The 13,728-nt window shown below is 42.1% G+C and overlaps 1 protein-coding gene across 1 annotated transcript in view; it reads right to left on the bottom strand.

Moving 5' to 3' along the window:
- Positions 1 to 13,332, bottom strand: part of LOC142436082 (ninein-like protein) — a gene marked incomplete at its 5' end in the record, with an annotated part of 30,536 nt that extends 17,204 nt beyond the window's left edge. Inside the window, 2 exons of the mRNA XM_075540001.1 lie at positions 11,349 to 11,415; positions 13,172 to 13,332. Coding sequence (XP_075396116.1) covers positions 11,349 to 11,415; positions 13,172 to 13,332 — 228 coding nt within the window. The remainder of the gene's footprint in view (positions 1 to 11,348; positions 11,416 to 13,171) is intronic.
- Between the last annotated feature and the right edge of the window lie 396 nt (positions 13,333 to 13,728).

The raw sequence follows: 13,728 nt of genomic DNA, 5'->3' as shown, positions 1-13,728 counted from the left end.
GAATATTGGAGAGATGACTGTTGTAGATTAAAATGATAAACCTGACCTGATTGGTTAAAACTTTGCCACTTGATACATTTGACCTTGATTTGGTTTTTAATATTTTCTGTGGTTTTTTTTAATATTGGGTTTTATATCTGTTGTATTTTGTCATTGTGGGTAGCCTTCTTGGCGCTTTTTATGTGTTTTTCAATGTTTTTTGGTATATGAAACACAGGATAAATGAAGCTAGAGAAACAACAATTAGAATAAGGGTTCCTGGGGGTGCAGTGGGGGAAGTGGTGGGTGGGGTGCATTAGTAGGGGGAACTGATATCAAGGAGGAAGAAAAGACTCTGAAGTGGATTTTGGTCACAATACCACAATGCTGTTTAATGAGATTGAACTATGAAATGGTATGATGTCTGTATTAGCTCCTAAGAGAAGATTGGGGAGGGGGGGAGATTAAAAAAAAAAAGCAACAACAGAGATTTCCGGCAAGATGACGATGGAGTAATACATACCAGAGGAACTCTGCAGATTTCAGCCCAGGAGAGTTGCTTAGAGGGAATTTCAACACTGCTGGAATGCAGGAGGAGCATCATAATGATAAGTAGGCTCAGACCCACATGGTTTTGAGGGGCTGGGGGCTTTTGGCTTACCTCAGTGGAGGACGGCTGGATTTGACCTTGGCCCTGCCACTGTCTCTGCTGGAGCCTGGGACCATTTGGAGCCTGTACAGCGGCTTGGTCTCAACACAGCCACAGTTTGCCACCACCCACCTCGGGGCAAGGACTGGACCCTTGCAGCTCCTCTCTGTGCCCCCTCAGTCTTGGAGGGCTGCACAGGGGCCTTTTCTCAACACAGCCACAGCTTGCTGCTGCCGCCTCAGAGCAGGGACTAAACCCTTGCAGCTCCACTGGCGGGGGATCGGGACTCAGCTACATTTGTTACTTTGTTTCCATGTCTTCACTATATCCTCCCCTCCCCTGCCCCCCACAGGCTCAGCGGGCTTGATTTTTTTCCCTCCTCTTTCTCTTTCTTGGTCTCTCCAGACCACTCCCCATAGCCTAGGGCATGTATGCCTGGGCCACACCCAGCTAGGTGAACTCCACCCTGTGTAGCTAGGGAGGCTGGGAAAGGGCCTGCCAACCTCCACCAGGGGATACTCTGCTAAAACATCTAACAGGGGAATTCCTACATGTGTGCCTGGAGTCCTAAGGTAGCTCAGCCAACACTCCTCAACCTTTCAAGCTGTTGTAGGAACCTCTGCCCAACCTCAGCAACACCGAAGCAGGCAACCCACCAGCCTTCTGGGTCACTTCCCTGAGAGGGAAGCTATAGGAGGATAAAGTGGTAGGTTAATTCCATAGTGAAATAAGCTATAGGCAGTTCGAAGAAGTTCTCCTGCAAGTCTCCCAGAGAGAGCCAGTGCTATACAACTCACAGGAAAATGGCACCTGGCTCATCTAAACCAACACAAGGCAAACAGCCATCAGCCCAAACGACCTCAACGAAACAACGGGAAAAACAAAAGGCAATGCCTGAAGATGGCCTGAACATAATGACATGCATAGAGGAAGGAGACATTGAACAGTCACAGAAAGGAATTTTCAGAATGCTACTTGGATTCATAGAGGATATGGGGCAACAATACAGAAAAAGGATGAAATGATAGAAGAGGTAAAAGCCATAAATAAAAGAGAAATACAGGAACTTAGGGAGGAGATAACAAAAACCAGTAGCAGACTCACGTAACTCAAGAATCGACTGGAGGAATCAGAGAACTGCATCAGTGACTTGGAGGGCAGCCAGGCAGACTTTAACAAATGCAAACAAAAATCTAATAAGATCATCAGAGAAGTTGAAGAAAACTTAAGAGTGATGTCTGATGTTATGAAGCGGAACAACATGAGAACTATTGGCTTACCGGAGGAAGACAACAAAGAAGTCATATGCAACAATAGTGAGAGAATTCTTGGAGGAAAGCTTCCCCAGCTTAGTGAATGAGAACTAGGCAACCATTTAGGAGGCTGAAAGAACCCCAGCAAGACTGTATCACAAGAAGAAGTCACCAAGGCACAAAAGAATTAAATTATGCAATTTAGAGGAAAAGGAGAAAATCATGAGTGCGGCTAGGGAAAAACAAGCAAGCAATCACATACAAAGGTTCCCAAATAAGAATATGCTCAGACCTATCAGCAGAATCTATGAAGAAGAGGAGAGAGTGGAATAACATATTCCCAAAATTGAAGGAAAACAATGCAAACTCAAGAATACCTTACCCAGTCAAATTATCTATCAATATAGATGGAGAAGTAAGAGTCTTCCCAGACAAGGAAAAACTCAAAGAATACGTTAGAAGAAATCCAGCCTACAAAAGATCCTTGCAAACCCAGTATGGGCAGAAGAACAACACCCACCAAGCATAAATAAGAGCCCACCACATAGAACAACCTCACCCAGAGGGCAAAAAGAAAACAGACCTCAGATAGCACTGACTTAAATATGGAAAGACTTCAAAGGCTGCTGAGGTAATCTTTAAAAAAAAAGGCAAAAGAGGCATAGGGAAAAAGCTACGGTATACAAACATTCCTGGGGCAAGGACCACATAATATGGCAGGGACCAGACCAAACACAGGGGTACACATGGTACACAACTAAAACGGAGGTGGGGTAAGAAAAAAAATAATAATAAAGAAAAGGGTAGCGGGGGCACAGGACACTAACCCACCCAATGGGAGGGTACTATTTTTGTCTCCATAGGGAAAGAGGGACCAGATTTCAACCCGGTGCTCTAAGATGTGAATGCAACATGCCGGTGCGGAGTAGTGAATCAGTGGAGAGGTCTGGGGGGCTGGCCCCAACACCAACCAAATGGACACCTGCCCCTCCCCTCAGAAGAATTTATTTCAACGGACAGCACTGAATCTACAGCTCTGGAAAAGGGACATATCTGATCAGAGCATATGGGAGCATATGAAGGGGGAGGAGGAGAGAGTAGAGCACATCATGGACCACCAGGCCATGAGGTTGATATTCCCAATTAGAGCAGTCAGTCGACAGAGAGGATCACATGGCCAGCCCCACTATGAGACATGACGTCCCTCACTGACCCATATCTCTACAGAGGACAACACCAGAGACACAGTGTGGGTATTGCACCCAATCGGATCCCACCACATCGAGGCAAAATAATTAAGGGGTGTAACAGAACAGCAAGGGAATAGAGCGGCGAGGTCCCCAGTGAATGCTGAAGGTAGACTTTGGGGCCAGGGCATGATGCCCCAACAGACTGGACTGGAAAACACTTTTAAAGACCAACAAACAATCCTTGAACTAATTACAAGTTTTCTTTCTTGTTGTGTTTTGTTTTTTCTCATTAGTATGTTGTTATTTTGTTGTATATTGTTGCTTGGTTTTGCTCTGTCTTGTTTTTGTGCATGTTATTATCTCCACAGGTCTGTCTAAATAAGATAGGCTGGATGAACAATAGGAGAAAACAACGGGACCAATAGTTCCGTGGGACATGGGAGAGGGGGAGGTAAGGAAGTGGTGTTAACAAACCCAGGGACAAGGGAACAACAAGGGATCCAAATTGCTGGTGAGGAGGGTCTAGGAGGCCTGGTTGGGCATGATCACGGGTAATGTGACTAAGAGGAATTGCCGAAACACTGGTGGGGACTGAGCATGAGAGTGGGACAGGAGGGAAGTCAAAGGAAATAGAGGAAAGAGCTGGGAGGCAAAGGGTTTTCATAGAGGTCTAGATAAAGACATGTACATATGCAAATATATTTGTACATGAGATCTATGTGCATGTATTTATAGGTTTAGTATTAAGGTAGTAGAAGGACATTGGGACTCCACTCAAGTACTCCCTCAATGTAAGAATACTTTCTTCTTTTAAATTGGCATTTTATGATGCTCACCTTCCCGACACAACCGTTGAAGACAAAAAGGGTGAACAACCAAATGTGGTGAAGAAAGCTGATGGTGCCTGGCTATCAAAAAATATAGCATCTGGGGTCTAAAAGGTTTGAAGGTAAACAAGCGGCCATCTGGTTCAGAAGCAATAAAGCCCACATGGAAGAAGCACACCAGCCTGTGCGATTACAAAGTTTCAAGGGATCAGGTTTAAGGCATTATCAGAACAAAAATCTTACCATAGTGAATGAGCAGGGGAGTGCGGAGTGGAGACCCAAAGCCCATTTGTAGGTCACTGGACATACCCTTAAAGAAGGGTCTTGGGGAGGAGACGAAACAGTCAGGGTGCGATGTAGCAACGTGAAAAAATACAACTTTCCTCTAGTTCCTAAATGCTTCCTCCCCCCACCCCACTGTCAAGATCTGAATCCTACCTTGCAAGCCTGACTAGACCAGAGGAGGTACACTGGTACAGATGGGAACTGGAAACACAGGGAATCCAGGGCAGATGATCCCCTCAGGACCAGTGGTGTGAGTGGCGCTGCTGGGAGCATAGAGAGAGAGTGGGTTAGAAAGGGGGAACTGATTTCAAGGATCTACATGTGACCTCCTCCCTGGGGGACATACAACAGAAAAGTGGGGGTAGGGAGATGTGGGACAGACCAAGATATGAGAAAATAATAACTTATAAATTATCAAAGGTTCATGAGGGAGGGGGGAGGGGGGAGAGAGGGTTAAAAATGAGGACCTGATGCCAGGGGCTTGGGTGGAGAGCAAATGTTTTGAGAATGATGAGGGCATTGAATGTACAAATGTGCTTTACACAATTGATGTATGTATGGATTGTGATTGGAGTTGTATGAGCCCCTAATAAAATGATCTTTTAAAACAAATAAGTAAATAAATAAACAATCACTGACATTAAAAAAGAAAATAAATAAAAAACACATATAGATTACATTGCTAAATGTCATCAAGTCAGTTTTGACTCATAGTGACACTTTGTACAACATAAGGAAACACTGCCTGGTCCTGCACCACCCTAAAACTCATTTTACAGCCACTGTGTCAATTAATCTCAATGCGAGTCATCTTTTCTGTTTACCCTATACTTCAACAAGCACAAAAACCCTACTCTGGTGTAACTATAGGAAAAGAGCTCACAGGAAACTGGTGTTCCAGAGGAGAGAATCCAGATCTGGGTTCAGTATAGCAGTACACACACACACACACACACACACACAAACACACACCACAATTTTTGCTTCTCTGGAGAACCCGGTGTAAAACATTTGGTTCCAAGAGTGATTCTAGAGAAACAAAGTTGTACAGATCAATTTTCTCAATTGGTTCCCAAGTCTGATCAGGTTTGAAGGTACTAATAACTGCCCCCATGCGTATAAAGGGCACTGTGAAATCGTGGTGTGCGGTGTGCTGTAGTGGTTACGCATTGGGCTCACCTCAGTGTCAGCAGTTCAAAACCACCAGGAAGAGAAAGATGAAGCTTTCTACTCCCATAACTAGTCTCAGAAATCCACAGAGGGCAGTTCTACCCTGTCTGACAGTCACTACTCGATGCACGCAGTGTATCACCACCCGCACATCAGGAATTGATGGAAATTGATGCTCTAAGTGATAGCATGTTTGATATTCTTCTGCAATTGTTTCGGGGTAAGCAGTATGGAGAAGCTGATTATTTATCCTACTTACAAAAGATAAATTGGTAGAAGGAAAGACACGAACTCAGGACTTCAGAGTCAAAGATCAAAAAATGCATAAAAGACTTCAAAGTTTACATTTATTCTTTAAAAAAAAGGTTTTCTTTTTGTGGTAACAGAGGTGATATTACTGAAAAAATAAACTCAAGAGTAATATCCTAAGAATGATGAATTATAGTACCAACTCAATTCTCAACCTCAAATGCTGTTAAATTGAGAATATTGATTGGGAACAAAACGGACTCTTACGCCTTGGGATGGGGAGATACAGGCAGATAATTAAGAAGATGGGTGGATTGAGCCCCCAATTTCCATAATGTTACTTTAGCTAAGAGCAGATTGTTTCCATCTGAAGAGATTGCTCCATCTTAATTCATGATCAGTAAAAAAAACTATTATCCCTTCCCACCACATGAAAAGATTAACTCAATAGTGCATGCTGATATGAATCCTGGGCATTTACTGGAGCCTTGCTTGAGGAGATGCTTTAAAAGATACTGATAAATGTTTCCAGTTAATGAATTCACCACCCATTATTGCTTCTAGACCTAAGACTAGACTTATGTTCCAGCAAGCTCTAAAAGATGACATATACATGGTGACCCAGGCAGAGGTACACTATACTCCAAAAGAATTTCCAGAAACGTAGAGAATATAGATATAAGAATGGCTAATAATGGTGTGTAGAACATAAAGTTGGATCAGTCTTAGTTTACTGATATGGGCCCACTAAGTGCAGAATATAAATTTAATGTTTCAATCTAAGACACTTTTTGGTTGATTCAGTGAAGCTGATTCGTGGGTTGTATGATGGCATAAATAAATCATGCTCAATGACAAGTCCAGTCAAAGTATATTGTAGCAGAAGGTATCCACAAGATTAAGGAGTTGGGCATGCTATAATGGATTAATCAGGATGGGTCTACAGACGCACATGGAGTAGAACTCACACCTTTACTGCAAGAGGAGGGAGCCCAATTGCAAATGTAGTCCCAGCATCTCTGAAGATTGCTATTTTATGTAAGTCACATTTCACTGTGGAAATGGACTTATTGGAATAGTGACACCTAACTACACTTGGGCTGATTGGGTTGCAGGGAAGTAGGGGCCAAATGGCAGCACTTAATTGACAGAGACAGGTGGATGTGGCTACTGTAATGGACAGCTGAGTCAAAGTGGGAATCAGAACAGCTTGACTGTCATGGACTCATGGTATTGTCTACTCAGGCAGGAAGTCCTTGGGAGTGAAAAACATAGGAAACCTAATGAATATTTACTTGATCTGTCTAAGCAGAAAAAAAAATCTGGGTCAAGTGAACAGCAGTGAAACTCAAATGATTAGAAGAGTCATAATTGTTCAATCATTCCCTGAGGTGAGATAGTTTACAGACCCATAACCCATTAAAAAGAGCAGGGGCTATGTTTCCCTGTGGAAGGACCCCCACTATAATGACAAAATTTTCTGTTATTTTTTTGTCAGCCTTCCTCAAATGGATCATCAGCATTTTACAAGAGTGAGTGTTCACTGTGGGAAAAGAAATAATTAGATTTTTTTAGGGATTATTGGACACTGGCTCTAACTGAGACCAATTCTAGAAGGCCTAAAACATCACTGTGACCCACCATTTGGTGTGGGGGCACATGGAGGTCAATATTGTAACGGAGTCTCTTACTTCAAGTTCATCTTCAGGTGGGCTGGTGGCTCTCCAAACCCACCCTGTAGCAAATGAACCAGTTCCAGAATCCATTTTGTGTAAGTCAGATTTACATAACTGGAATACTCAGCAGCTAGCAGAACATCCACATTGGGTCCCTGAGGTGGGGAATAAGGCTAAAATGGTAGGAAAAACCAAATGCCAAGAAGACGCCATTTAAACTGTCTAGGAAAATGGTAAGCTAAAAACAATATTGTATCTTCCCCCACACTTTCACCACTTACTCATCTCTCTCCCCTTTCCTTCATTTCACCATATTTTCCACCTTCTATTAGACCTCTCCCACATCACTAGACAAAGCCAACTAAGTGTTCATATCACTGGCACTACTACTAGGATTCTGAGGAAACAGCAATCAACCACAGAAAACCCAAAACATCAAGAAAAACAAATGTAAACAAATGGAAATTGCCCAGATCCAATAGAGAATTCTGAAAAAGAGGCCCTGAAACTATAAGAAACAGGATTCCGAAGAATGATTTAGACATGTAGGGAATACTCAGGAAAACAATAGAAGAAATCTTAAATCAAAGGGAATCTAAGAATATAAACAATGAGATAACAGAATTAGGCAACACAGTAAATGACTTGAGGAATAGATTTTCCTTCTGAAAAGGAAAATCAAATCAGTGAGCTCAAAGACGATCACTCTGACTATAACTGACAAGAAAAACCACCACCAAAAAACAACAAAAGAATCAAGAGAAATAATCTATGTCTCATTAAAAACCCTGAAAAGGAAGTAACAAAAATACATACAAAGAAAATAGTTTTGACAAACTATAAAAGAAAATTTGACCAACAACACAGGAGTACATAATTATTCAAAAAGTTAAGAAAACCAAAATGAGATAGAAGCTAAAAGAAAACCACCATGAAATATCAGAGCCAAATTCTCCAATTTGAAAAAAAAGGATAGAATCCTGAGGGCAGTTACAGAAAAAAGATGGGAGGTGGGGTCAGGGGAATGTATGTCTTGAAGAAGGCGACTACATTTCTATCAATGGTTAAACTGGCTGGAGAAAAACAATGAACAATACTCGTAAAGAATCCAATGGGAGAAAATGCCCGGTATTATGTTCCTACTTGGTTTCTATTCATCTAGTTTCCATCCAGACCTTGGTGAACCAGGCTATGCGCTGTAGACTACTGGGACCTTGAACTGTGTTTTCAAGGCACACATCTGTCCTACTGCTCGAACTGTTCACACTCACCTGTAGCCGTTTTAAGGAACAGACAGACTTTCTTGGACTTAATATTTATATGACTTAGTGTGAGAAGAAGCAGATGACTGCTATCCCAAGGTTATGGAATTGGTGGTCTTTGGACTGTGGTTCAGCTCTCTTGCTCTCAGGGTGCTCTATTAATGATGCCCATTCAACGTGGCCCGGGATTACCATATATTTACTACTTAATGCCCTTCTTTTTTCTTATGAAATGTATTCATCTGATAGGGATGATTCTGCTTCTGTGAATTACTGCAAATTTTGTCTTATCACTGATCCCACTGCTTGTTTATAAATAGTGTCTTGTTATGTACATGTCATTAATTCATATTTTACAGTCTGAAGCCTATCTATACTTAAATAATTTTTCTTCAGCATTTTAAAATGCTATATAATTGGCTAAATAAAAGACATTACCTTATGCCCTAGGGGGATGATTTATAAAGTTCTCTATCATAAAATCATAATAATCTCTGAAGTTAACCAGAGACATATAAACTATAGATATATGAATGGATTTGGGGTTCGCACTTAATTGTAGCCCAATGCATCCTAGCCTGGCCCCGCTCAATGCTTGCCCTCATGAAGAGGTCACTGCTAATATGAGGGCTGTAACAGCATGTGATAAAAAAACCAGTTGGTGCCCGACTATCAGACAGAATAGTGGCTGAGGTTTTAAAAGCTCGTCTTCAAACAGGTAGCTATGTGAGTGAAGCATCAACTAAGCCCACATGAGGAAACACACCTGCCTTTATAATCCAAGGATTGTAAATAACATCCAAATCTCAGGAGAAAATAGTATCAGAGCTTGAATTCTGGACATGTGGTTTACAGAAGGCTATGGAAGACAGTGAAAGCCAAAAATCCAATTGCAGGGTCGCTTGGATGGATTAAGCCTCTGGGGAATCTTCTTGGACCAAAGTCCTGGGATATTAAGAGCCTTGTTAGAGACAGAACACTGCAAAGTTGATTAAGTCCGTTGTACTTAGGTTACATTTTAATATCTTGCTATTTGATCTCCCTTTTGACTCATTTTAAAGTTGTTTCAGTTTTTAATATTTTGCTTTTTTTCCTATGAAGTTTTTCTCTGTGTTCTAATCATTGTTTTCCAGTTTGTCTTTTCAATGATTTTCTGTATGTAAAGTCCAGGCTATGTAGATTCACAGAGGTAGTAACCGGCTTGATAATTGTGTAGAGCATGGTAGGAGTGATTGGTGGCAAATTAGGAACTAACAACGAGTTCATGAGAAAATGCGCTGAAATTCATTGTGGTGATAACTGCAGAAACGTTCTTAATAGGATAGAACAATTGAATTGTATGATAGGTGAAATATGAGGGAGTACCCCCCCACCACCAACCCCAGACCAGAATTGCGCTGGGCAGAGTGGAGCTTTCATAGTACCCATGTTTCCTGCTAAGTATGCATCGAGCAACTTGCTCTGAGTTAGTGCACCCCGTGGCACTGGGAAGGTTTTCTCTGGTCACGGTGAATTTTTTCATAAAAGCAGTTTTGCTTGAAACCTTGCTTTTTGAGATGGCCAATTTAAGAAAACAGTGTGCAGTGGTGAAATTTTGTTTCCTACTCAAGGAAAAACACTGCAGAAACTGTTGTGATGTTGAAAACAGCTTACAAGGGCAGTGCTATGGGAAAAAACTCAAGTGTTTTTCTCATTTCAAAAAAGGTAAAATATTGATTGATGACAAACCTCATTCTGGATGTTTGTCAACTTCCTGAATGAACGAAAACGTCAACTCATCATGCATTTGGAGTTTGCTCCACCAGGCAAGACTGTTAATCAAGCTTTCTATTTAGAGGATCCGAAAAGATTGCATAATAGTGTGTGATGAAAATGGTCTGATTTGTGGCAGACAGGGGACTGGTTCTGCCACCACGACAATGCCCCTGCTCACACAGCCATCTCAGTGTGCCAGTTTTTGGTAAAAACCAGCATGCCTCTTTTGCCCCACACACCTTATTCACCTGACCTCACTTTATGTGACTTCTTTTTGTTTCTTTGAATGAAGAGGGAAATGAAAGAACAGAGATTTGAAGACAAAAGCAGAGATGAAGAAAAAAATTGGAGAGGTACTGTCAGCCTTCCAAACAGATGAGTTTGAAAAATGTTTCCAAGAATGGAATCACAGGTGTGACAAATGTATGAAGTGTAATGGAGAGTACTTTGACGGTGACATGGTTGTTTTGTAAAAAAATTTAAATACATAACTTTGAAAAAAATCCATTTTTGGTAACTCCTTGTATCTTCCAATAAAACTATTTTAAAATAATAAATATGTAAATGGGGTTAGCCCAGATTCAGTTGTACACAGGTTAAGACTTGAGTCAGTGGTCTCCTGTATTGCTTGCTGTCCTTGGGAGTTATCAGTAGCTTGTCACCTGACTTACCAAGCTTGGACTTATTCGTCTCTTTAGCCACAGGCTTGATCTGCCAACCTTGAATTCATTTCCCTCTGTAGCCATAGACCTTTGTCTTTCAGCTCCTTTTGGGCCCATCAACTCCCAAAGCTATGACAGTCATGATAACCCTGCACCCTAACATCAGCATCATGGGCCTAGAACTTGCTCAACTTGGAATTTGCCTTCTTCTACATCTGTGTGAGCTATTTTCTTGATGAAACGCTCTCTATATAAGTATATCCGGAGAACAGGCTGTCCAGGGAGATTACCCACACTGCACTCTCCAGGAAACTATTCTTGTCACAGCAACACTGCTGACAATCCAGGTCCTGGATCTTTCAAAGTACCAAGCATGAGGTCATGGTTTTACCTTGTGCCTCAAATAACTCATTCTGAGGCTCTTTGGCACCATCAGGTTCTTCATCTGACTTGAAACTCTGTGGAAAAATGGAAAGGATACATAAATCCCTTGGAGAATATCAAAAGCAGTTGCAGAACACCAAACAAACATGTAGCACTGGAAAGCTCTTTTGTGTAACTGAAGTGGACATGCTATCTGTACACCAGCAGCACGTGGATCATAAATTCCTTATTGAAAGTGAGAATGCCAGAAGTGGCAATAGGGAGCATGTCGTACTTTGTGAAATCATACTTGGTGTTCCTACCCCCTAAGTCATCAGCACTTTAAGTGGGCACATGCAGTCAACTGTCTTGGTTACCTTACACCAAGAGAAAAGACGAGGACACCCAGAAGCATCTGATTCTGTCAAAATCTTATGGTGTATGTAGTGACCAAATGAATACCCACATATGGAATCGGTGGAGTCCTGGTGACATAGTGCTTGAGCACAAGGCTACTAACTGGAAGTCAGTTGGTTTGAACGCACCAGCCTTGGAGACCCTTTGAAGCTGTTCTACTAAGGACGATGGGGTTGCTAAGAACCCAAGTAGGTTAAATGGTAGTGGGTTTGGGTTTGGGTTGGACCAAGACTCAGCATTCTAAGCAGGAGCAATCTTGAGGACTGAAAGCTGAGAGCAGACAACAGGAAGAGTCTACGGAAGCGATGAAAGAAAGAAGCATCGTGCTACCGATGGAGTCCAGCATGCGACAAAGGGACAAGGTAGCGCCTTCAGCTCACACCCTGTCCACTGTCTCTCTGGGGTAACTGAGGTCTACAGTGCTTAGGTGTCTTGTCTACCAGAGGTCTAGGGCCGACCCTCCAATGCTCTCACACCCTTGAATTTAAATGACAAGTCAGAGCAACACCAGTAAATTCAGTCCCACTTCCCTAATGCCTTCCACTCACTGAAAAACTAAAAATACCCTTTCCATACCCAGTTTTGAGTACCAAAAAGACCTCAAAAATCAGAAGAGCCCCGATGAAGACAGAGTCTCATTAGCCCAGGAAATGATAATTCAACCCACACCATACTTCAGATCCAAATGTAAAGAGAACAGAAAGCAAATGTCCTGGGTTTATGGTGTAGCCCAACATAGCACATGCATCCATGAAAGAAAATTTAGGATTTAAACGTGTGCTTATTTGTTTCCCCCTGCCTTACAAATGTTTAAGATTAAAATCAATTCAGGACTCCAAGTTACCTTACTAAAGATAGGTTCTTGATATGGTCTCATCTTTCAATCTGACAGCACATAAAGGAGGAACCAGTAACATTCTGGAATCCTTGAATACAGATCTAACAAGTATGTGATTTACTTAGGACATGTGATGCATCATCATGAATATGCTTCTTGACATGGAGTACAGTGAGGACCTGGCCCTTAGCAGGTGTCTGGGATTCACTCCAGGTACTTGAAGTGAGTAACTTAATGAACTGGGAGAAGGGAGCTGAAGCTAGCCCCCAAAGCGGCAGGGGAGTAGTAAGTATTTCCTGTCTTACAGTTTCGAAGCACTACAGTACTAGCGTCAGAAAGGAGTGAGAAACAAATGAAAACATTTCTGCTGGTGCAATGTCTGAAGGAGAGCACTCTTTGTCCAGGGTCACATGGAGACAACTAGACCCAGATCTTATTTAAAATGAGATCTTATTCCCCAATGGTAACCCTAGCACCTGTCTACTTAAAATTCCAGGGAATGAGACTCTCTCTGCTTACATTCTCTCACAACCATGTGAACTAAGATATTTACCTGATATTAGGCACTCAAGTTGGAGAAGGAAATTCTGACCCACCTCCACACTTTGCAGAGATGTTGCTCGGTGGAGCTGGCTGCTCAGGCTGCTCTGTCCTTGCTTATCTGCTGCATGCCTGACTTCAGTCTCCAGTGAGCACAACTCAGGCTGGGTCCGACGACCATACCACTTAGGACCACTCACATGCTTCGGTAGGACAGCTTGTGAGAGAGAGAGAAAGGAAGAGGGAAATTTGGTGAGGAGCCCTTTAAATGAGCTCTCTGAGATTTGAATGTGTCTACGTTATCATGGATGAACATTTTTACCCAACAGAAAGCATTAAAAAGAACACAAGAAGCTGCTTCTCTGTTAGGTGTGAATTGGGTCTGAAGGCTAGTAATAGTGGCTCAACTTTATGCACTGCTTGAAGTTTTCAGAGTCTGTTTTTGCTTTTGTTTATGCAATAAAAGGCTGAGGGGGGAAAAAAACACCCCCAAACCCTCTAAACCTGAAGCCCTAACTTTTTATGCAAACAGTAGGTTCTCCAGTAGTCTAACAATCTAGGGCTCTGGAAGCTGAAGATCATCTTCCAAACCTAAATGTCCTCGGAGTACATC

This window comes from Tenrec ecaudatus, unplaced genomic scaffold (genome assembly GCF_050624435.1).
Source record: "Tenrec ecaudatus isolate mTenEca1 unplaced genomic scaffold, mTenEca1.hap1 Scaffold_1484, whole genome shotgun sequence".
Taxonomy (NCBI): Eukaryota; Metazoa; Chordata; class Mammalia; order Afrosoricida; family Tenrecidae; genus Tenrec; species Tenrec ecaudatus.
The sequence above is the reverse complement of the archived record's forward strand: the minus strand, read 5'-3'. Positions and strand labels throughout refer to the sequence as shown.